Below are 21,844 nucleotides of genomic sequence, written 5' to 3' on the forward strand. Positions count from 1 at the left end.
TCCAGGATGGGGTATGGCTGCTGTAATAAATGGTTCCATTAATTAGTGAGACATCAAGTAGTAAGTTTATTAAATCAGGTTGCCCTGATTAAAGAAATGACAGCGCATTACAGGAAAGGGGTAACTCACCACCAGTCTTGGGTCCAGTCCACAGCCCACCTGGTTCCAAAGCTGGGTAACAATTTATAGGTTTTTTTATAACCCCTTGTTTATTTCATATTACAATTTGCAGCTAGTTATGCAGCTTAACATCAATCAATCATAATTAAATGTCATATTCTGTTATGTCTACCTTTCCATTGTAACAAGTTTAACTTACTTTAGCCTGAGTTGAAAATATGTTTTTAACAGATTATTTCATGTTGTCTTTTGCAGTTGGATATAGTTTAATACTTAACGTTTTCCTCAAGATGATTCCTGTACCCAATAATAAAATTAATTTGCTATTAACAATGTTCTTTTACTTTGGCCTTTTCTTGTGGTTTCCATTACTACATTATAATTTCAGTTGGTCAAATACAAGCTTTCAAGTTCTGTGTGGCTCAAAAGCTTGTCTCTCTCACCAACAGAAGTTGGTCCAATAAAAGATATTACCTCACTCACCTTGTCTCTCTACACTATAACTTGTCATTCAAGTAGTCAGAGCTAATTACAGGTACAAACCAATCTCAAACAGGCTGCAAACAGGCCTCAGAAAGTATTCAGGCTTGTCTTCACTACCGTGCTAAATTGGCCGCCGCTGCATCTGGTGAAGATGTGCTAAGTCGATAGGAGTGCGCTCTCCCGTTGATGTAATTACACCCATTGACATAGCACAGTGCTTTAAGTCGATATAAATTACATTGCTACATTTTTTCACACCCCTGAGTGACGTAACTTATGGCGACTTAAGTGGTAGTGTAGACCAGCCTTTGTTCTGTTGTTAGTTCCTTGACATAATTGTGAGGAATGTTGGGAACTTTGGGCAACACTGGCAATGCTTGGGATGGTACAGAGTTGTCACCCGGGGCAGCTGTGAATGAAGGACATAAATCCACACCATGTAGAGGTCAAGCATAGAAGTTTATTACACACAGCACTGGCAGATTGTCACCTGGCTTATTAGGCTCAGAGACACTGTCAATCAATTGATTACAATAGAATATATAGATTTTCCATGGGCGGGGGAAAGTGACGGGGTACGCAGTTCCATACCCTAGGATAGGTTTTGCAGCAAGACAAGATAGCACATTAGCCAATGGTTAAAAGGTTACATAATGTCTCCGCCCATGGTCTCAAGTTAGCAAGCTAACATTTAATTAATACTTTGATAAAATGTTATTAGTATAAAATATATATGTTGAATTCTGATTTGGGGTCCATAGGAATGGAGCAACTCCTTTGATTGTCCAACAGGTACATTGCTAGGGGCTAAAGCAAAGAAACAGTGAAAGTATATGACAATAAAGATTGTCCCCTTTATGTCTTAAGGCAGGGCATTGGTCTCTGGGAAGGGAGGTGGAAGGATGCCATATCTTATACTGACATGTGCCAACTTTTCATAAACTCAAAGTTGGATCTGTGGGAAGAACGTTCCCTACAGAAGAGACTAGCACAATAGGAACAGGGATCCTTTGTTCAATTTGCAATTCTGAATAAGATACAATTATTTAGTTCTTAGCTCCAAAACCTGGCAATTTGCTGACCAGGCCTATCTTAGCAAGCAAGGCTTTCTGTTTACCCCAGCTTTCTCTTAGCTAATCACTATTTGCTAGGCCTCTGGTGTCTTGACCAAACTCTGGACTTTGGGTCTAAAAAAGAGCTGGCACAATCCATATACCAGGTTGTTATATAAAATGCACATGGATTTTAACCCTTCAGTGATGCTGTTAGGGCTCCATGCGTTGGCAGTGGGACATAAATCCACACCATGTAGAGGTCAAGCATAGGAGTTTATTACACACAGCGCTGGCTGAGTGTCACCTGGCTTATTGGTGCCAGAAGCATTGCTGTGGTTGCCCAGTACATCGTCTGCACTGTCTCTGGGGGATTCTGTCATGCTCTGAGGGCCTCACTTGGGGTGCCTGAGCTAGTGCTGGGAGCACTCAGGATGGAACTTGGGGCATTTGGGGTGCTGCTGGGGGTATCTGGAATGGTGAAAGAACCATGGTAAAGGTCTTCAAGTATGCAAAAAGTTGTTATAAAGAGAAGGGTGATAAATTGTTGTTCTTATCCACTGAGGACAGGACAAGTAACAATTGGAGTAAATTGGTTTACGTTAGACATTAAGAAAAACTTCCTGTCAGGGAACAAATTACCTAGCGAGGTTGTGGAATCTCTGTAATTGGAGATGTTTAAAACCAGGTTAGACGAACACTGGCAGGGATGGTTGATAATACTTAGCCCTGCTTCAGTGCAGAAGACTGAACTGGATGATTTCACGAGGGCCCTTCCAGTCCTACATTATTATGATGAGGATTATGTAATCGGACTGTCATAGTACTGTTCCAGAATTTGTTTTGAATTGACTTTTTAAGTTTCTCACAGTACACCAGTAAAACATTGAAAAGTTGATATCTTTCTCTTGTAAATGTGGGGATGGGATGGGTGCCATCTTTAAATGGCAGGAGGGGAGGGGCAGGGAGAGAGGAAGGAAAAGTAAATAAAACATTGTAAGGAAAAAATGAAGGCACACACTTACCCAAGCTCATCTGCACTCTCCTGATGGGACTAGCAATTCTCCTGCAGTTTCAAACAGGTCCTGTTTTATGGCATGGTTGGAGTCTCCTCCTGTGTTTCCCCACTCCTCTTCCCGCTCACTATTCATGGCAGGGGTCTCCATTTCAGGCTCCTCTGATGCCTGCACAGTGGTCTCTGGGGTGCTGGTGGGGGTCACTGCAACTATGACATGCAGTTCATTGTAAAAGAAGGTCTGTGGGGCAGCACCACATTTTTTGGTATTCTCTCTCACCTTGTGGTATCCCTGGTGAAGTTCCTTCACTTTCATGTGGTGCTGCTGCTAATCACTGTCCTAGCCCCTTATGCCTGCAGCTCTTGTGCAAACTGCTCATAAATGTCCACATTACTATGGCTGATCTGTAGCTGTGCTTGCACAACCTCTTCTTCCCACAGGCCCAGGAGATCCAATACTTCTTGCCTGCTCCAGGCAGGAGTGCGTCTACTACCCCCCTGTGTGTGTGGAGCCAGCATGGTTGAGTGGATGAAAAACAACAAAGATAAGCTGCTAGATGTGCTTGCCAAGGAGGACAATCAGGAAAAGAAATTTAAAAAATGTGGGGTTTGTAAAAGGTGTGTGTGTGACTGTATCTCTTCCAGTCTCTGGGCAGTGGAGTTTAGAATTGTAAGCAGAGTGATCAGGATTGTGAGACAGTGGCTGGAAGACTGTTGGGGTCAACACAGGTAGGGTGACCAGATCACCCAGGTCAAATATCGGGACGCGGGGGGGGCGGCAATGGGGGAAAAAATGGCGGAAGAGCAAAAAAAAAAATTCCCCACCCCCGATTCCTTCTCCCTCCGCAAGCGCTGGAGGGAGGCCCGGGAGACTCAGGGGAGCTCAGGGCCAGGGTGAGTGTGAGTCCGGGCTGGCCCCAAGCAGGCAGGACTTGGGCATGGTACCTGTAGGGAGAGTTCAGAGTGACCTGCGGGGCTAGGCGGCGGCGGCTGTTCTCCCCACCTGGGCAGCGGGACTTGAGAGCAGCCGCTGCTGCAGCTCCCACATCCCCGGGGGGAGGAAGCGGCCGCTGGCCAAACTTGGCGGCTGCGGCTCTGGTGCCCATGAACCCCCCGAGCCCGGGCCTGCTGCGGGGACCCAGCACGCACACCGCGCGCCCAGCCCCTGGCCAGTTGCGTCTGGGCTGGCTGCCCAGCTGGTGCAATCCCACGGGCGGCCCTGGAGTGGGGGCAGCAGGCCCCAGCCCCCCCATCCTGCTCGGGTCCCATAGGGGAACGAACGGGGCTGGGCTGCCGATGCCTCCGCCGCGGGATTGCACCAGCTGGGCAGCCAGCCCAGACGCGACTGGCCAGTGGCGGGGCGCAGTGTGCGTGCTGCTGGGTCCCCGCAGCAGGCCCGGGTTCAGGCCCGGGCGCCACGTGCTTGGCCACTTCCTCCCCCCGCGGCAGTGGGAGCTGCAGCAGCGGTTGCTCCCGTGTCCCGCTGCCCAAGAGGGGAGAATAGCCACCGACTGGCCCCGCAGGCCACTCCCTACTCTCCATCCAGGCACCGCGCCCGAGTCCTGCCTGCTCGGGGCCAGGCCGGACTCACACTCACCCCGGCCCCACGTTCCCCTGCGTCTCCTGGGCATGGCGTGCTTGGCAAGAAGCGGGGATTTGGGGAGGGAGCCAATGGGGCGGGGATGGGGGCGGGGATTTGGGGAGGGAGCCAATTGGGGAAGGAGGAGGCAGAGTCGGGGCGGGGAAGGGCGCGAGCCCTTCCAGGCTCTGGAGCCTTTGCTTGTTTGTCCAGTGTCCCGACCTAACATTGGTCGGGACGCGGGACAAACAAGCAAATATCGGGACAGTCCCGATAAAATCGGGACGTCTGGTCACCCTAAACACAGGCCATGTAATATCTACACTCTGTGTTGACCAAAGTAGGTTGAACATGGCTCTACACTGTTTGGGGAGGTGGTTTTACCGCATTACGTAAGCTGGAGACAAATTTGAGTATAGACACATGCACAAATAGGTTGACCTAACTTATAGTTGCAGAGCAGGCCTGTACTTCCTTGGGGCATAGTGGAGCTGATGAAGCAGTGTTATAAGGAAGCCCAAATTAGTATGGAGACCTGGAATCTTGACTTGGCCAGCTGACACTTGCTCTTTACTAGCGAGAGTGCTTGACATGTGTGCTATCTCCCCTATACCACTGAGTCACAACCAACAGAATTGCTGCATGCAAATTAGCAGTAGAAGAAGGGTAGTGACTGGATGAGTGACCTGTGATGTCACAATGTCCCCATTTGAGAATTACCTGAACTGTTGACAAGAGTCTGTCTGTAGTATATATAATCATAACAATTGGATACAATAATCATTAATAATGTAGCTTAATTACAATCTAATCTATGCACAAGATTTCAAATAACTTAAACTATATGCAAAGTGTGAAGGGTCTGTGCCATTTTATTGTTAAGATCATTTGTAAAAGTTCTGTTATTCAATTAATTATACCTTGTAAACTCATTAGGTGAGTTACTTGTAAATGCTCAGAAAAATTATCCTGTACTCCAAAAGCAAGTATTATAAGTTGGAGGGGGGATACTCTGTATTTTTCACAGTAAACAAAGATTAAATCCCTGCTTTAAGTGCAAAATGGAACTAACTCTGAACTATGGTACCTCCAGGGCCAGCTCCAGGCACCAGCTTATCAAGCAGGTGCTTGGGGCGGCAACTCGGGAGTGAGGCGGCACCTCCAGGGATTCGACGGCAATTCGGCGGAGGGTCCCTCACTCCTGCAGGGAGCGAAGGACCTCCCGCTGAATTGCCGCAGATTGCGATCACAATCGCGGCTTTTTTTTTTTTTGGCTGCTTGGGGCAGCAAAACCCCTGGAGCAGACAAAATGAAAACAACTGAACTTCATGTTTATTAAGGTTGTCATTTCTATGAGGGAAAGATCTGTACTTTAATCAGGACATATTGTAATGACTACATCTTGAAAGAAAAAGTATACAGTGATCATAAGAGGGAACACAGCGCTATCACTGGAATGACCTTCAGAGATCCACTGAATAACACAATCTGATCAGTTTAACATTTCTAGATCGCACAAGAAGTGTGAATGGTGCTGTGACAACAGAACACACACAAGGTCCCTGCCCTGAGAAACATACAGTTCAGGGTCCCAATCCTGCAGTGTACAAGACGTGGGTAGTCTGCTGCACTTGCATGGAGCCCCAATGGCTTCCCCAGGACCTGGTGCAGGTGCCACAGTCCACTTGCACATCATGTATTGCAGGAGCAGAGCCTAGGTTCAATCCAACTGACACAGTGACACTGAGAGGAGAGACTTAAGTAGTTGGCATGGGATTGTTGTTGGGAGATCGCAGACAGGAGTGGCCTGTGAGGTAAGATCTGAAGGGTGATTATAGAGTGAGTGCAATGAGGGAGGACATTTTAGTCACAGGGGCAGAATGGGACACTGCACGGAGGTGGAGGAAGGATGCAAAGGGATGTGTGAATTGCAAGGCTGTGTGGGGAGTGCAGGAAACAAGAGACAGAGCTGGTTAGGGGCTTGAAGACAAGGACTGTGAGTCTGAGGTAGAAGAGAATGCAGAGGATGTGGGGTGAGCAGCAGCAGAGACAGATGTGTTGCACCTACACAATGGACAGATTGGAGGGGAGTCAGAGTCATGTAGGCCACCGGAAGGAGGTGGCAATAGTCTGGTTGGAAGATCACCAAGGAAAGGTTTGGACTTGTGATCTGGAGAAGAAAGGATGGATTCTGGAGATACTATAAAGGAAGAAGCACCAAGACTTAGCAAGAGCTTGAATGGGAATGGTAAAGGAGAGAGAGAGAGGAGAGATAACATTCAGGTGTCAGACCTGGAAGGGAAAAAGCAGATTCCTGACCCTCACTGCCACATTGATTCTGGCACATTCACTGGTCTCCTAGTTTGATATATGCATGTGTTTTAAAACGTGTAAACTGCATCTATCTTCAGCTTTAGGCAACACCACAACCCACAAATTATATATATTAGAGCACAACAAAATTAACAAAAAGTCAACAGAAATCATTCAAAGCCCTGCCACAGTTCTGAGCAAAACAAGAAACTTGCACACAGATTATTCTCCTACCTCAGCCATGAGAACATTCTGCCCCCTTTACTAATGTTCAAATCTGGGGCTTGTTAGAGAGCCTCTCAGCTAATCTCAGATGTCAGGGTGGTGCATGAAGAAACAGTCGATGTATACAGGAGTTAGAACTAAAGCATATAGACTTTATAGATCCAAATCAACATCTTCAATTGCATCTGGACCAAACTGGCAGCAGGTGGAATATGCTCCATGTGAGCAGCAGGCACCTTCTGCCTTAAATGAAGCGATCTTTGAGTGATCTTCAAGAGTAGACCAGGCCCTGCACATTGCAACATGACAAACCACCTCGGGGACTGCAGCAGGACCCTGACAGACAACCTGTGCAAAGCACCTACAGACCCTGAAGAACCTGTACATAACTGAGCCCAGAAAGGGGAACTGCTGGCTTCAGGGGGAAGGTTACAGTAGCTGGAGGAGAAGCAGCTCAGAGTTTCTCCCTGAAGAAAGCACAGTTGCCAACTTTCACATGGTAAATAAGCACCCCGAATTTCACAAAAAGCCAAAAATCAAGCTAATCCCATTTCAAAACAAGGCCAAAACAAGCCCTAAGAACCCCAACACTCTATGGGACTAGAACCCCTGGTGTGCAGTCTGGGACTGTGGTGGGCCCTCTGTGCACTCCTGACTCTCGCACCCCTTGCCCCTATTTGCTGGGAGCCTATCAAAAAAAGAAGAAACAAACTACAAGCCAAACAAGCAACAAGCTACAAGCCAAAACTATCCAACCAGAAACTCATAAGCCAATTAAGCCAAAACCAAGCCCAATTTCTTCATTTTTTCACGGCTTTGGCATGTCTGGAAGGAAGGTGCCATTTTTGTCTCTTTTAGAGGGCTTGATCTGCAGCCCTCAGCTTTATGAGAGAAAGACTGAGCCCCAACGGTGAGTCACTGAGCCCCAAAAGGGAGGAATAATGAGTTTTAGTACCACTGGGGCGGTACTAAGAGAGGGTTACATAGATCATCTCTGTCCATCCACCCATCAATAGCTCTGTCTTGTCCAGATTGAGACTAAGCCAGCTAGCTTTCATCTAAGCCCACTCTTGGCCAGACAATAGGAAAACAGAGACTACTGCTCCAGATCTGCTGTAAAGACACAGAGCTGAAAAAACTGATATGTTGGCAGCATTGCAACCCAGACTGCTTTACCAGCTCCCACAAAACTGCACAAGATCCATGAGCACTGTGCAGTGCACAGCATGAAATGGCTCCTAAGGTACCAGCCTCTGAGAGCTTGGAGAGAGAACCATCAGTTACCCAGAGGTCTGTATAGTCATCTTCAGTGCCTCATGGCCAGTGATATCAAAGGAGCTTGTCCTCAAAGAATCAGCATCAACACCTGGCCTCTCCAATTTGTCCACATCCTTTCTGTAGTGGGGGCCCCAAAACTGGACGCAATACTCCAGATGTGGCCTCATCAGTGCCAAATAGAGGGGAATAGTAACTTCTCTCAATCTGCTGTCAATGCTCCTACTAATGCAGCCCAATATGCCGTTAGTCTTCTTGGCAACAAGGGCACACTGTTGACTCATATTGTGGCAGAGCTCCAACCTTGTCCCCATGGGTCCCACGCTTCCAGGCAGTTTATGCTAGCCTCAGAGGCTCACTGCGACCCTACATGTAGCCTTTCTCTCTCTAGGGCCAGGGTACAGTCTACTGAGCCCTTTCCATCATAAGCCAGCACGGAGATTGATGAGAGAACTCCCACAGTCTCTGTTGTCCCTATGGGCTTATTCATGAACAGTTGAGCTTCCTGTCCTGACAGGGGCCTGTCTTCCCCTCCCAGGAGGTGTTTCTGTAGTGGTGGGTTGGGGGGAACCCAGGCTCACCCTCTACTCCGGGTTCCGGCTCAGGGACCCTAATGGCAGCAGCTGTTGGCAGCCGACCTTTCACTGCCAGAGTTGCTACATTTCCCTGGGCCACTTCCCCACAGCTCTCCCGCTTCTCTCTCTTAACACTTTCTTCACCCTTACCTTAGGGCTCCCTTTCCAGTGGTTTGAGGATGTCTTTATTACCCAGCCCTTCAGCTGCACTTCCTCTCCTCTGGCTCCCTTCAGCCTGACTGGAGTGAGCCCTTATTAGAGGGGCCTTAATTAGAGTCAGGAGTTCACATTAGCTTAACAGCCTCACCTGACTCTTTTCAGGCTAATTGGAGTCATGTGTCCACCCTAGCCTGGAGCTGCCCCTGCTCTAGTCAGTCAGGGAACAGAAAACTGCTTATCCAGTGGCCAGTATATCTGCCTTCTACTACTCTGCTGTACCCCACTGGCCTGGGTCTATCACAATATCCAGTTTCTCATCCACTGTAATCACCAGATACTTTTCTGCAGAACTGCCGCTTAACCAGTTGGTCCCTGGTCTGTAGCAGTGCATGGGATTCTTCTGTCCTTAACTGCAGGACTCTGCACTTTTTCTTGTTGAACCTCATTAGATTTCTTTTGGCAAAATCCTCCAATTTGTCTAGGTCACTCTGGACCTATCCCTAAACTCCAGTGTATCTACCTCTCTCCACAGCTTAATTTCATCCGCAAACTTACTGAGGGTGCAATCCATCCCATCATCCAGATCATTAATGAAGATATTGAACAAAACTGGCCCCAGAACCAACTCTGGGGCACTCTGTTTGATACCGGCTGCCAACTAGACATCGAGCCGTTGATCACTACCTGTTAAGTCTGATGATCTAACCAACTTTCTATCTACCTTATAGTTCATTCATCCAATCCATACTTCTTTAACTGGCTGGCAAGAATACTGTGGAAGACCGTATCAAAAGCTTTGCTAAAGTCCACCACTTTCCCCATATCCACAGAGCCAGTTATCTCATCATAGAAGGCAATCAGGTTGGTCAGGCATGACTTGCCCTTGGTGAATCTATGTTGACTGTTCCTGATCACCTTCCTCTCCTCCAAGTATTTAAAATGGATTCCATCATAATTGAGTATAGTTGACATTTTTTTGAAAAGATCTCTGGTTTTCAGATTAACTTCTATAAATCACAAGCAATGGATGTGTCCAAAAGACCACATCCTTCTTAGTTTCAGCACTTTCCTTTTCAAATATGCAATGAAATGACTTACTTAAATGGATTGCACCCTCAGCAAGTTTGCAGATGACACTAAACTGGGAGGAGTGGTAGATATGCTGGAGGGTACAGATAGGATACAGAGGGACCTAGACAAATTAGAGGATTGGGCCAAAAGAAATATGATCAGATTCAACAAGGACAAGTGCAGAGTTCTGCACTTAGGACGGAAGACTCCCATGCACTGCTACAGACTAGGGACTAGGCAGCAGTTCTGCAGAAAAGGATCTAGGAGTTATGGTGGACAAGAAGCTGGATATGAGTCAACAGTGTGCCCTTGTTGCCAAGAAGGCTAACGCCATTTTGGGCTGTATAAATAGGAGCATTGCCAGTAGATCAAGGGATGTGATCATTCCCCTCTACACGGCATTGGTGAGGCCTCATCTGGAGTACTATGTCCAGTTTTGGGCCCCACACTACAAGAAGGATGTGAAAAAATTGGAAAGAGTCCAGCGGAGGGCAACAAAAATGATTAGGGGACTGGAGTACATGACTTATGAGGAGAAGCTGAGGGAACTGAGATTGTTTAGTCTGCAGAAGAGAAGAATGAGGGGGGATTTAATAGCTGCTTTCAACTACCTGAAAGGGGGTTCCCAAGAGGATGGATCTAGACTTTTCTCAGTGGCAGCAGATGACAGAACAAGTTGCAGTGGGGGAGGTTTAGGTTGGATATTAGGAAAAACTTTTTCACTAGGAGGTAGGTGAAGCACTGGAATGGGTTACCTAGGGAGCTGGTGGAATCTCCTTCCTTAGGAGTTTTTAAGGCCCAGCTTGACAAAGCCCTGGCTGGGATGATTTAGTTGGGAACTGGTCCTGCTTTGAGCAGGGGGTTGAACCAGATGACCTCCTGAGGTCTCTTCCAACCCTGATATTCTATGATTCTAAGATTTTTCCTAAACACCCCATAATTGTTTCTATCATAGAATCTCAGGGTTGGAAGGGACCTCAGGAGGTCATCTAGTCCAACCCCCTGCTCAAAGCAGGACCAAACCCAACTAAATCCTCCCAGCCAGGGCTTTGTCAAGCCTGACCTTAAAAACCTCTAAGGAAAGAGATTCCACTACCTCCCTAGGTAACCCATTCCAGTTCTTCACCACCCTACTAGTGAAAAAGTTTTTCCTAATATCCAACCTAAACCTCCCCCTCTGCAACTTGAGACCATTACTCCTTGTTCTGTCATCTTCTACCACTGAGAACAGTCTAGATCCATCCTCTTTGGAACCCCCTTTCAGGTAGTTGAAAGCAGCTATCAAATCCCCCCTCATTCTTCTCTTCTGCAGACTAAACAGTCCCAGTTCCCTCAGCCTCTCCTCATAAGTCATGTGCTCCAGCCCCCTAATCATTTTTGTTGCCCTCCGCTGGACTCTCTCCAATTTATCCACATCCTTCTTGTAGTGTGGGGCCCAAAACTGGACACAGTACTCCAAATGAGGCCTCACCAGTGCTGAGTAGAGCGGAATGATCACATCCCTCGATCTGCTGGAAATGCCCCTACTTATACAACCCAAAATGCCATTAGCCTTCTTGGCAACAAGGGCACACTGTTGACTCATATTCAGCTTTTCGTCCACCGTAACCCCTAGGTCCTTTTCTGCAGAACTGCTGCCCAGCCATTCGGTCCCTAGTCTGTAGCAGTGCATGGGATTCTTCCGTCCTAAGTGCAGGACTCTGCACTTGTCCTTGTTGTCCTGTAAAAATGGACAATTTATTTTAAAAAGTTTCTGAGCATGTAGAGATAGCATCTCCTTCCTCTGTTCTTACTTGGGAGAACAGAAGTAGCCAAAATGAATATCTGCCCAAGATTAATTTATATCATTAGCCTATTGTCTTTCAAAGTCTCTCCCATGCTCCTTCCTTGAGTAAATAGGTGTATTGTGGAATTTATATGGAAAAATAATAATAAAAAAACCCAGCCTTGTTTGTTATACATGACCCTTAAAAATCCTGGGCAACTGGAGGTATGGAATTGCCAGATCTGTATCTATATTACCTAGCATTTCAAATGCATTCTATTGTAAGTTGGTTCCCCTCCAGTGGCTTGGAATACATACTGGCTTGGTCTGAGATTGAAAAAAGCTTAGCTATGCCATTTGATTTCCTCTCTTTTTTTTTATACCTCAAGAGGCTACCCACACTCTTAAAGAAAAATCCAATCTTGGCATTTATGTGGGGCATACTACAATGTGTTAAGATGATTATAGCATCTAATCTTACTAATTCTCCTCTCATACCACTATGGGGTAATCTATGCCTCAGGATCAAGGCCAGTTCCAGGTTTAAGACAATTTGGATAGAAAAAGGGTTAACAAACATTAAAGATATAACACAAGCCGCTAGACTGGCCTCCTTCAATTAAATGTGTAACAAATACCAGCTACTGCCGTCTCACAGTTCCTTCTTTCAAGGACTATGCTCAAGTATTCATGCACAGATAGGAGACAACTGGTCTGTTTAACTTTTTCTTCTCTAGCAGAACATGTTGAGAAATATGGAAACAACAGTCATTTTGTAGGAATTACTTATAGGTGGCTTAATGCTTTTCAGCACCCTCTCAATTTCAGTTTAAAAGAAAATGGAAAAAAGAACTTAGCCTGTCTCAACAGAAACCTGGGAGGATGTCTGGCTTAATGTGAAAGACACTTCTAGTTCTTTATCCTTGTGATTCTTCCAGAACAAGATATTAAACAGGTACTATTGGACTCCATAGCGTTTGTTTAAGACTAGATTGGCAATGGACAATGAGTGTTGGAGATGCAAACAGCCACATGCCAATCTTTTTCACATCCTTTGTATCTGTCAAAAATTCCAGATGTGTTCTGGAATACTATATCCAGTGCCTCTCAAAATCTGTGTGTCACTATTTTCTCTTCTCCAAGCATGTGTATTTTAGGGGTCTGGTGAGTTGGAATTACATTTACAATTAAGAAATGGACTGCAAACTATTCTAGTGGCCAAAAGAGTATTTTGAGAAAATGGAACTCTGCAATTCCTACCTCATACACAGACTGACTGAGTGAGCTCTCCACTACTGCATTAATGGAAAAAATGACTTTGGCTAACAGAAACACATGGAAAAAATACAAGGAGGCCTGGTCACACATGAAACTCTTTAATACAATCACAATTTAGTCTGTATTAATCCCTGATACTTGTAAACTATGTTCTCACTTATTTATCTATTGAGCCACTTTTAATGCCCTGCATGACCTTGACGGGTTCTGTTTTTTGCGTGTTTTTTCAGGTTTTGCAAATAATGAACTTTGTTATTTATATGCTATTTCCGCTCTGTGCATGCATTTATATTTATAAATTTATATTTATATTTATATATTTATAAATATATATATTACATGAAAACAATAAAGTTAAAAAAAAAGAAAGGGACAAAGGAAATCTGAGGACTTCCAGTAATACTAAGACAGCTACATCACAGTTTTCTCCATAAACCTTTCTTAAAAAGGCCAGGGCATTAAGTTGTTAGGGAAGATTATTTGGACATGGACTTAACCAACACTAGACAAATGGGGAGCACAATGGTAATTCCATGCTCACAAATGCAAAGTAATGCACATTGGAAAGAATTATTTAGACTACTCATATACTCACTACTCCTGGGATTTAAATTAATGTAACCAAAAATGTCCCAGGTATCACCATAAACAACTCAATGGCAGTCATGGCTCAATGGCAATAGTGATCAAAAAAGCAAACAAGATGTTTGGATGGATCAGCAATGAGATAGAAAACAGTACTGAAAACATCATAATGCCATTCTATAGATCATTGGTACGCCCGCATCTGGAATGCTGCCTTCAGTACTGATCATCCTATCTCAAAAAGGATACAACCTGCAGAAAACCCAGGGATTCTGTGACAGAAGATAAAATTCTTAGAGGGATGGAAAGATCTTGAAAAGATCAGGACAAGTTACTTTAGAGAAGAGATGACTCAGAGGGTACATTACAAAGGTACACAGAATGATGAATGTTATAGAAATTTATATTCCTATTTATCCTTTTTCAAATTCAAGAACAGGAAGACATTTATGGAACTGAAAACTGATCAAAGGAAATATCCTTGAACACAACACATAATCAATCTTTGGAAATTGCTGCCAAGATATCACTGAGACCTAGAGCTCAACGGGATTTTTAAAAGAGTTGTGAATTATATGGATAATTAGAATAACCACAGAGAGAGGAGAAAAAAAAGGAGGTAACCCTTCACCAATCTCTGATTGGTGGGAGTTAGGGAGAAACAACTCATAAGGGCTGCTTATCCCACAGCATCCACTATAGAATTCTTGCATCTTCCTCTGAGGCAGAGACAACATACTACTAGATGAGATGCACAACTGGTCTGATCTGGTATGGCAATTCTTACGTTCCTAGCACTCAAATAGGGTATTGCTAATGTTTATTAATAACGGTGCTTCATTTTACCCGAGAGGAAGTTCAAATAAGAGCTCTCAGACCTAACTCACCTAGCAGGTCTAAAATCTCAGTGAGACCGGATTAAACCCAACCTGAAAATTTCACCTTTGTTGCTGTGCTGCCGGAATGTGGGCAGTCTTGTGCACACTGCAGATCAATAGCTCCTCCATGTGAGACAAATTTGACTGTTTGCATGTAAAGGCAGCTGTAGTCAGTGTGAGACTCCCATCCAGAACAGTTCTGCTGACTGATGCTCCAGACTATATGGTTCCATTTTGCTATAAAGTAAGTTTTACTTTGCAATTGAGATAACTAGGTCATACGGTTCATTGTAAAAAAACATGGGTTTGCATGTGCCTCTGAGTTCTGAGAATATAGACTCTGTGCAATGCTGACAGCCTTGGGTGTGCACCACAGGTTCCAGCTTTAAATTGCCCTGAGATTCTCAGAAAGTGGAGTCGATAGGGTTAGTGGTAGTGGCACATAAGTGCTATTTACTGGTACACTATTTACTGGTCAGTTTAATTTCCAAATGAAATACAGAGCATATACCAGAGGAATGGGTGTACATATTTGGAGAAGTGGTGTTCTCATCTATCCTCCCTGTGGCAGGAAAAGGCCAGGGTAGAGACCGTCGAATCGTGGAAATCAACGAATGGCTACGCAGATGGTGTCGGAGAGAAGGGTTTGGATTCTTTGACAATGGGATGGTCTTCCAAGAAGAAGGATTGCTAGGCAGAGACGGGCTCCACCTCACGAAGAGAGGGAAGAGCATCTTTGCAAGCAGGCTGGCTAACCTAGTGAGCAGGGCTTTAAACTAGGTTCACCGGGGGAAGGAGACCAAAGCCCCGAGGTAAGTGGGGAAGTAGGATATCGGGAGAAAGCACACGTAGGTGAGTGCAAGAGGGGAGGGCTCCAGCCCCATACTGGGACACCAGGACGATCAGTGAGTTATCTTACATGCCTATACACAAATGCAAGAAGCCTGGGGAACAAGCAGGGAGAACTAGAAGTCCTGGCACAGTCAAGGAATTATGATGTAATTGGAATAACAGAGACTTGGTGGGATAACTCACATGATTGGAGTACTGTCATGGATGGATATAAACTGTTCAGGAAGGATAGGCAGGGCAGAAAAGGTGGGGGAGTTGCATTGTATGTAAGAGAGCAGTATGACTGCTCAGAGCTCCAGTATGAAACTGCAGAAAAACCTGAGAGTCTCTGGATTAAATTTAGAAGTATGAACAACAAGGGTGATGTCGTGGTGGGAGTCTGCTACAGACCACCAGACCAGGGGGATGAGGTGGACGAGGCTTTCTTCTGGCAACTAACAGAAGTTACAAGATCGCAGGCTGTGGTTCTCATGGGGAACTTCAATCACTCTGATATCTGCTGGGAGAGGAATATAGCAGTGCACAGGCAATCCAGGAAGTTTCTGGAAAATGTAGGGGACAATTTCCTGGTGCAAGCGCTGGAGGAATCAACTAGGGGAAAAGCTCTTCTTGACCTGCTGCTCACAAACAGGGAAGAAATAGTAGAGGAAGCAATAGTGGATGGGAACCTGGGAGGTAGTGACCATGAGATGGTCGAGTTCAGGATCCTGACACAAGGAAGAAAGGAGAGCAGTAGAACAGAGACCCTGGACTTCAGAAAAGCAGACTTCGACTCCCTCAGGGAACTGGTGGGCAAGGTCCCCTGGGAGAATAACATGACGGGGAAAGGAGTCGAGGAAAGCTGGCTGTATTTTAAAGAATCCTTATTGAGGTTGCAGGAACAAACCATCCCGATGTGTAGGAAGAAAAATAAATATGGCAGGCAACCAGCTTGGCTTAACAGTGAAATCCTTGCTCGTCTTAAACACAAAAAAACAGCTTACAAGAAGTGGAAGATTGGACAAATAACCAGGGAGGAGTATAAAAGTATTGCTCAGGCATGCAGGAGTGAAATTAGGAAGGCCAAATCACGCTTGGAGTTGCAGCTAGCCGGAGATGTTAGGAGTAACAAGAAGGGTTTCTTCAGGTATGTTAGCAACAAGAAGAAAGTCAAGGAAAGTGTGGGGCCCTTGCTGAATGAGGGAGGGAACCTAGTGACAGAGGATGTGGAGAAAGCTAGTGTACTCAATGCTTTTTTTGCCTCTGTCTTCACAGACAAGGTAAGCACGGTATGGGGAGGAGGTGACCAGCTCTCTGTGGAGAAAGAAGTAGTTCGGGACTATTTAGAAAAGCTGGACGAGCACAAGTCCATGGGGCCGGATGCACTGCATCCGAGGGTGCTAAAGGAGTTGGCCGATGAGATTGCAGAGCCATTGGCCATTATCTTTGAAAAATCATGGCGATCGGGGGAGGTCCCGGATGACTGGAAAAAAGCTAATGTAGTGCCCATCTTTAAAAAAGGGAAGAAGGAAGATCCAGGGAACTACAGGCCAGTCAGTCTCACCTCAGTCCCTGGAAAAATCATGGAACAGGTCCTCAAGGAATCAATTCTGAACCACTTAAAGGAGGGGAAGTGATCAAGAACAGTCAGCATGGACTCACCAAGGGCAAGTCATGCCTGACTAACCTAATTGCCTTCTATGATGAGATAACCGGTTCTGTGGATGAGGGGAAAGCAGTGGATGTGCTAATTCTGGACTTTAGCAAAGCTTTTGATACAGTCTCCCACAGTATTCTTGCCAGCAAGTTAAAGTAGTATGGGCTGGATGAATGGACAGTAAGGTGGATAGAAAACTGGCTAGATGGTCGGGCTCAACGGGTAGTGATCAATGGTTCCATGTCTAGCTGGCAGCCGGTATCAAGTGGAGTGCCCCAAGGGTCGGTGCTGGGGCCGGTTTTGTTCAATATCTTCATTAACGATCTGGAGGATGGTGTGGACTGCACCCTTAGCAAGTTTGCAGATTACACTAAACTGGGAGGAGTGGTTGATACGCTGGAGGGTAGGGATAGGATACAGAGGGACCTAGACAAATTAGAGGATTGGGCCAAAAGAAATATGATGAGGTTCAACAAGGACAAGTGCAGAGTCCTGCACTTAGGACGGAAGAATCCCATGCACTGCTACAGACTAGGGACCGAATGGCTGGGCAGCAGTTCTGCAGAAAAGGACCTAGGGGTTATGGTGGACGAAAAGCTGAATATGAGTCAACAGTGTGCCCTTGTTGCCAAGAAGACTAATGGCATTTTGGGTTGTATAAGTAGGGGCATTTCCAGCAGATCGAGGGATGTGATCATTCCCCTCTACTCAGCACTGGTGAGGCCTCATTTGGAGTACTGTGTCCAGTTTTGGGCCCCACACTACAAGAAGGATGTGGATAAATTGGAGAGAGTCCAGCGGAGGGCAACAAAAATGATTAGGGGGCTGGAGCACATGACTTATGAGGAGAGGCTGAGGGAACTGGGATTGTTTAGTCTGCAGAAGAGAAGAATGAGGGGGGATTTGATAGCTGCTTTCAACTACCTGAAAGGGGGTTCCAAAGAGGATGGATCTAGATTGTTCTCAGTGGTAGAAGATGACAGAACAAGGAGTAATGGTCTCAAGTTGCAGAGGGGGAGGTTTAGGTTGGACATTAGGAAAAACTTTTTCACTAGTAGGGTGGTGAAGAACTGGAATGGGTTACCTAGGGAGGTGGTGGAATCTCCTTCCTTAGAGGTTTTTAAGGTCAGGCTTGACAAAGCCCTGGCTGGGATGATTTAGTTGGGTTTGGTCCTGCTTTGAGCAGGGGGTTGGACTAGATGACTTCCTGAGGTCCCTTCCAACCCTGAGATTCTATGATTCTATGAAGGGGTGCATCTACTAGAATTCAGTTCAATGGGCATGTCCTGCTGTCAGGTGTCACTCTGCCTTCTCCAGTCAGATCCACCTGCACATGCAGCTAGCACAAGTCCTTAACTGGGAGGACAATCTATCATTCCATAAAGCATATCCCTTGAATTAACTGAAGGGACAACAGCATGCAACACCCTGCTACTCAGCACCAAGGAGCTGGTGAATAGCAACTGGACATCACAATAACAACCACCTTTTCAGACACACATATGAAATAGTGAAGCTAATGGTACAGCACAGGTGTGTAGCTCTGGTATCTGCTGGAAACAGACCGTTACTGCCGTTAATTAGAAGAGATCCAAGAATCACAGAACTATGATTCATTCACCTTCCTGTAGTGACTACAGCTGATGAAAACACATCAGTTACGGGGGGGTGGGGGGGGGTGGGAGGGAGGGGGAAGGTCACAGGATGTGGCTGGAGCATACCTTCAATTCATAATAAAATAGGGACTTTCCTAACATAGTCACCTTAAAAGGCCACAGGTTGGACACCCTTGTTCCAGTGCTTCCTTTTGCTTCATTTCCCCCAAGCTAAAACAAAGTGATTCCTGCCATGCAGGCAGAAGAGCATAGCTATTTACTAATACATTATTTCAGGAAGGCTTGACTGGATAGGGTTAATAGATTTTAAAAGTCAGACGGGGCCATTATGATGATCTTAATCTGGCCTCCTGCAAAACACTGGCCCGAGAATTTCACGCTTCCGGTATCCAGCACAATAAGGTGGTTGAATAAAAGCTTATCTTTTAGAAAGACACCCAATATAGATTTAAAGACTCCAAGTGATGGAGAATATAGAAAGCCTTTGTATTCTGGGCTGTTAAAATTGTGCATTTTATTTCCAATTTAATTATTGCTGACTTCAACTTCCAGCCACTGGATATTTGTGTTTCATAATATTAATGATCCTTTTATCCATTACTGTTTACATTTTACAAAATAAAAGCAATAGGCCAGATTCTGAACTCAGTTACACTAAGGTAAATCTGGAATAAACTCATTGCTCCCAGTTATTTCAATTTTACGTTGGTATGGCTGAGACCAGCTTCTGCCCCAAATACACAGATGTAAGCCATGCAGATCCACAAGAGAGCAATAGTTCAGATTTTCATACTCTTCACAGGTCTTCTGCTTTATTGTGTTGACATTCTGAGCAGCTCAGTATAGAGGGATTCAGCTGTAAAGTGCAGCCCTTTGAGGAACAAATGAAAGAGGTCTGGAAGTGTTTTATATGTCTGAACCCAGCTCTGCACATTGCTTGTCTGATATGTGATTGGCTAATGATTCAATGATGTCAAGAAGGAGTGGCTGACTGAGGGATCGCAGATTTGGCAACTTGGAGACCTTCAGGGAAAACAAAAACAAACAGAAAAACACACAAAAAAGGAAAAAATTAAAACCACAGTTTAAATATCACTGTTTAATCCCAACCGACCCATACTAGACATATACAGGTTAGTGAAATCCAGTGATATTCCATTGTGTCTATATTGTCATGTTACTAGTAAAATGACAAGCACACAGAACCAGGCTGCAAAGCTCCATGAAAATCACACAACTGTGGTTTCTATGTAAAATAATAATTCTCCTTTCTTGTCTTCTAGTTTTAGACCGCTTTTGCAATGGGATGGAATTGAAGGTATGTCAGGAAATCTGACACAAGAATGACAATAATTATTCATAATAATGATTCCATAATTAATATACAGGATGCAAACTAGTGCAGGCTAAAACATACCTTAGGCACCTAAACAGCTTTGAAATTCATGCCCTTTGTATTTCTGCTGACATTCAGATCCACTGGAACTGGCAGCTCAGGATTTGTGCAAATAATCTATCGATTCTGTTCTGCTGTGCCCTGAGAAGTAGCTCAAAGTACTGCTCTATTTAGTGCACATGATATTTTTGCCTGGATATTTCAAGCAGTTAAAGAATGCCATGAGAACCAATAATCAACATATGCATTGAAGGTCTTAGCTAACCAATTGCTCTATAACAATGTTTATTTTCTGACAGCATCAGACTGAATGGAAACGTCACACAAACCCACGTTTTTTCTGAAGAGCCATTTTCTGAGCTTGAGAAACATCCCTATTTTACCTTATATTTTAGCCCAATTGTGATAGAGCATGGCCAGAGGGCATCAGAAGAGGATTAGAAGCGAGCCTTATTCCCTGTAAGGGGAAGAAAGTTTGCTATAGATTAACTAGAGCACCTGACGCCAATTAGAGCACCTGAAGCCAATTAGAGCACCTGCAGTCAGTCACATGATAAAACCCTATGCTTCAATCAGACAGTGTGGGAGTAGGAGCAGAAAGGATTGGTGCTGGAGCAGAGAACAATTTGGAGGAGTTGGAGCAGAAAGGATTGGTGTTGGAGCAGAGAACAGTTTGAAGGGAAGCAGAGGACAGTTTGGAGAAGTGCTGCAGTGGGCTAAGAAGTCCTAGACCCTAGGTAAGGCGCACCTGGCTTGTGCAGAGGGAGGGCAGGAAGCCCCCCACAAGCTGAAGGGCAGGAGAGGGAAGTAGCCCAGAGGAAGGAACTGTCAGTTCAAGTGGTTCACCACTATCCTCAGGGCCCCTGGGCTGGGACCTGGAGTAAAGGGCGGGCCCAGGTCCCTCCCTCTCCACTCCCCTCCTCTAGGACACTAGTGGGGCAATTAATATTCCAATTTAGGGGCAAGAAATGGCACCCTGACCCCCCCCCCCAAAGAAGAGAAAGCGCGAGACCCATCATAATAGTGCCGGCAATTTGCCACACATGGTGTCAAGAGTGGGATTTGCGCGCTAGGGACTTAAACCAGGGTTAGCTAAAACCCTCCCGTCCTTAAGATGGATGACGTGGTCAAGGCCCTAATACAAGCCACCGCGGCCCAGCAGGAGGCTACCTGGGTCCAAGCAACCGCCCAACAGGAGGCGACTCGGATGCAGCAGGAGACTAATCATCTGTTGATGAGTCAGGCTGCCCAGGACCGGACCCTGCTGAAAGACCTGGTGAACCAGATGAAGGCCCTTATGGAACTGAACCGCAACTGTGAAGGGACCCGGACCATACGGGCCAGCCATTGCCTACAGAAAATGACACGGGAGGATGATGTGGAGGCATACCTCCTGGCTTTTGAAAGAGCAGCCCTGCGGGAGGCCTGGCCCCAAGATCAGTGGTCTGGTATCCTCACCCCATTCCTGTGTGGGGAGGCCCAGAAGGTCTACTACGATACGGCCGCAGAGACTGCGACAGATTACCCCCAGCTGAAGGCAGAGATCCTGGCCAGATCCGGAGTAACGATGGCATTGCGAGCCCAGAGGTTCCATGAGTGGCAGTATACAGAGGACAAGACACCCCGATCACAATTGTTTGACCTGATCCACCTGACCCGGAAATGGCAGCGCCCTGAGGCCCTCAGCTCTGAGAAGATGATGGAGGTCCTGGTACTGGACTGGTATATTAGGGGGCTACCACCAGGCCTCCGGGCTTGGGTTGGCCAGAATGACCCCTCCACCTATGATGAGTTGGTCTCCCTCGTGGAAAGACAGCTGGCAGCCCGTGAACTGTTCCAGACCCCAGGTAGAGAGACATGGCAATCCAGGAATCCAACCCTAAACCCAAGGCCCCGGACTGTTGAGAACTACAGGAGAACCGTAACAGGGAGGAAAGACACCGAGGAATGGTCTGAGGCCAAGAAGGGACC

The 21,844-nt window shown here is 45.9% G+C and overlaps 1 protein-coding gene across 6 annotated transcripts in view; it reads right to left on the reverse strand.

Annotated features, from left to right (window-relative positions):
- Positions 1–1,353: 1,353 nt before the first annotated feature.
- The window catches only part of LZTR1 (leucine zipper like transcription regulator 1), a 277,535-nt gene continuing 257,044 nt past the window's right edge, over positions 1,354–21,844 (reverse strand). For 4 of the 6 annotated variants that reach the window (XM_045017157.1, XM_045017154.1, XM_045017156.1 and 1 more), the window contains one exon: positions 18,975–19,500. In XM_045017157.1, coding sequence (XP_044873092.1) covers positions 19,384–19,500 — 117 coding nt within the window. In that variant the 3' untranslated portion in view covers positions 18,975–19,383. Of the gene's footprint in view, positions 1,411–1,739; positions 2,881–18,974; positions 19,501–21,844 lie in introns of those variants that run through there. The other 2 variants (XR_006579441.1, XM_045017155.1) reach the window with 2 other exon arrangements.

The sequence above is a fragment of the Mauremys mutica genome, chromosome 4 (genome assembly GCF_020497125.1).
Source record: "Mauremys mutica isolate MM-2020 ecotype Southern chromosome 4, ASM2049712v1, whole genome shotgun sequence".
In the NCBI taxonomy this organism is placed as follows: Eukaryota; Metazoa; Chordata; order Testudines; family Geoemydidae; genus Mauremys; species Mauremys mutica.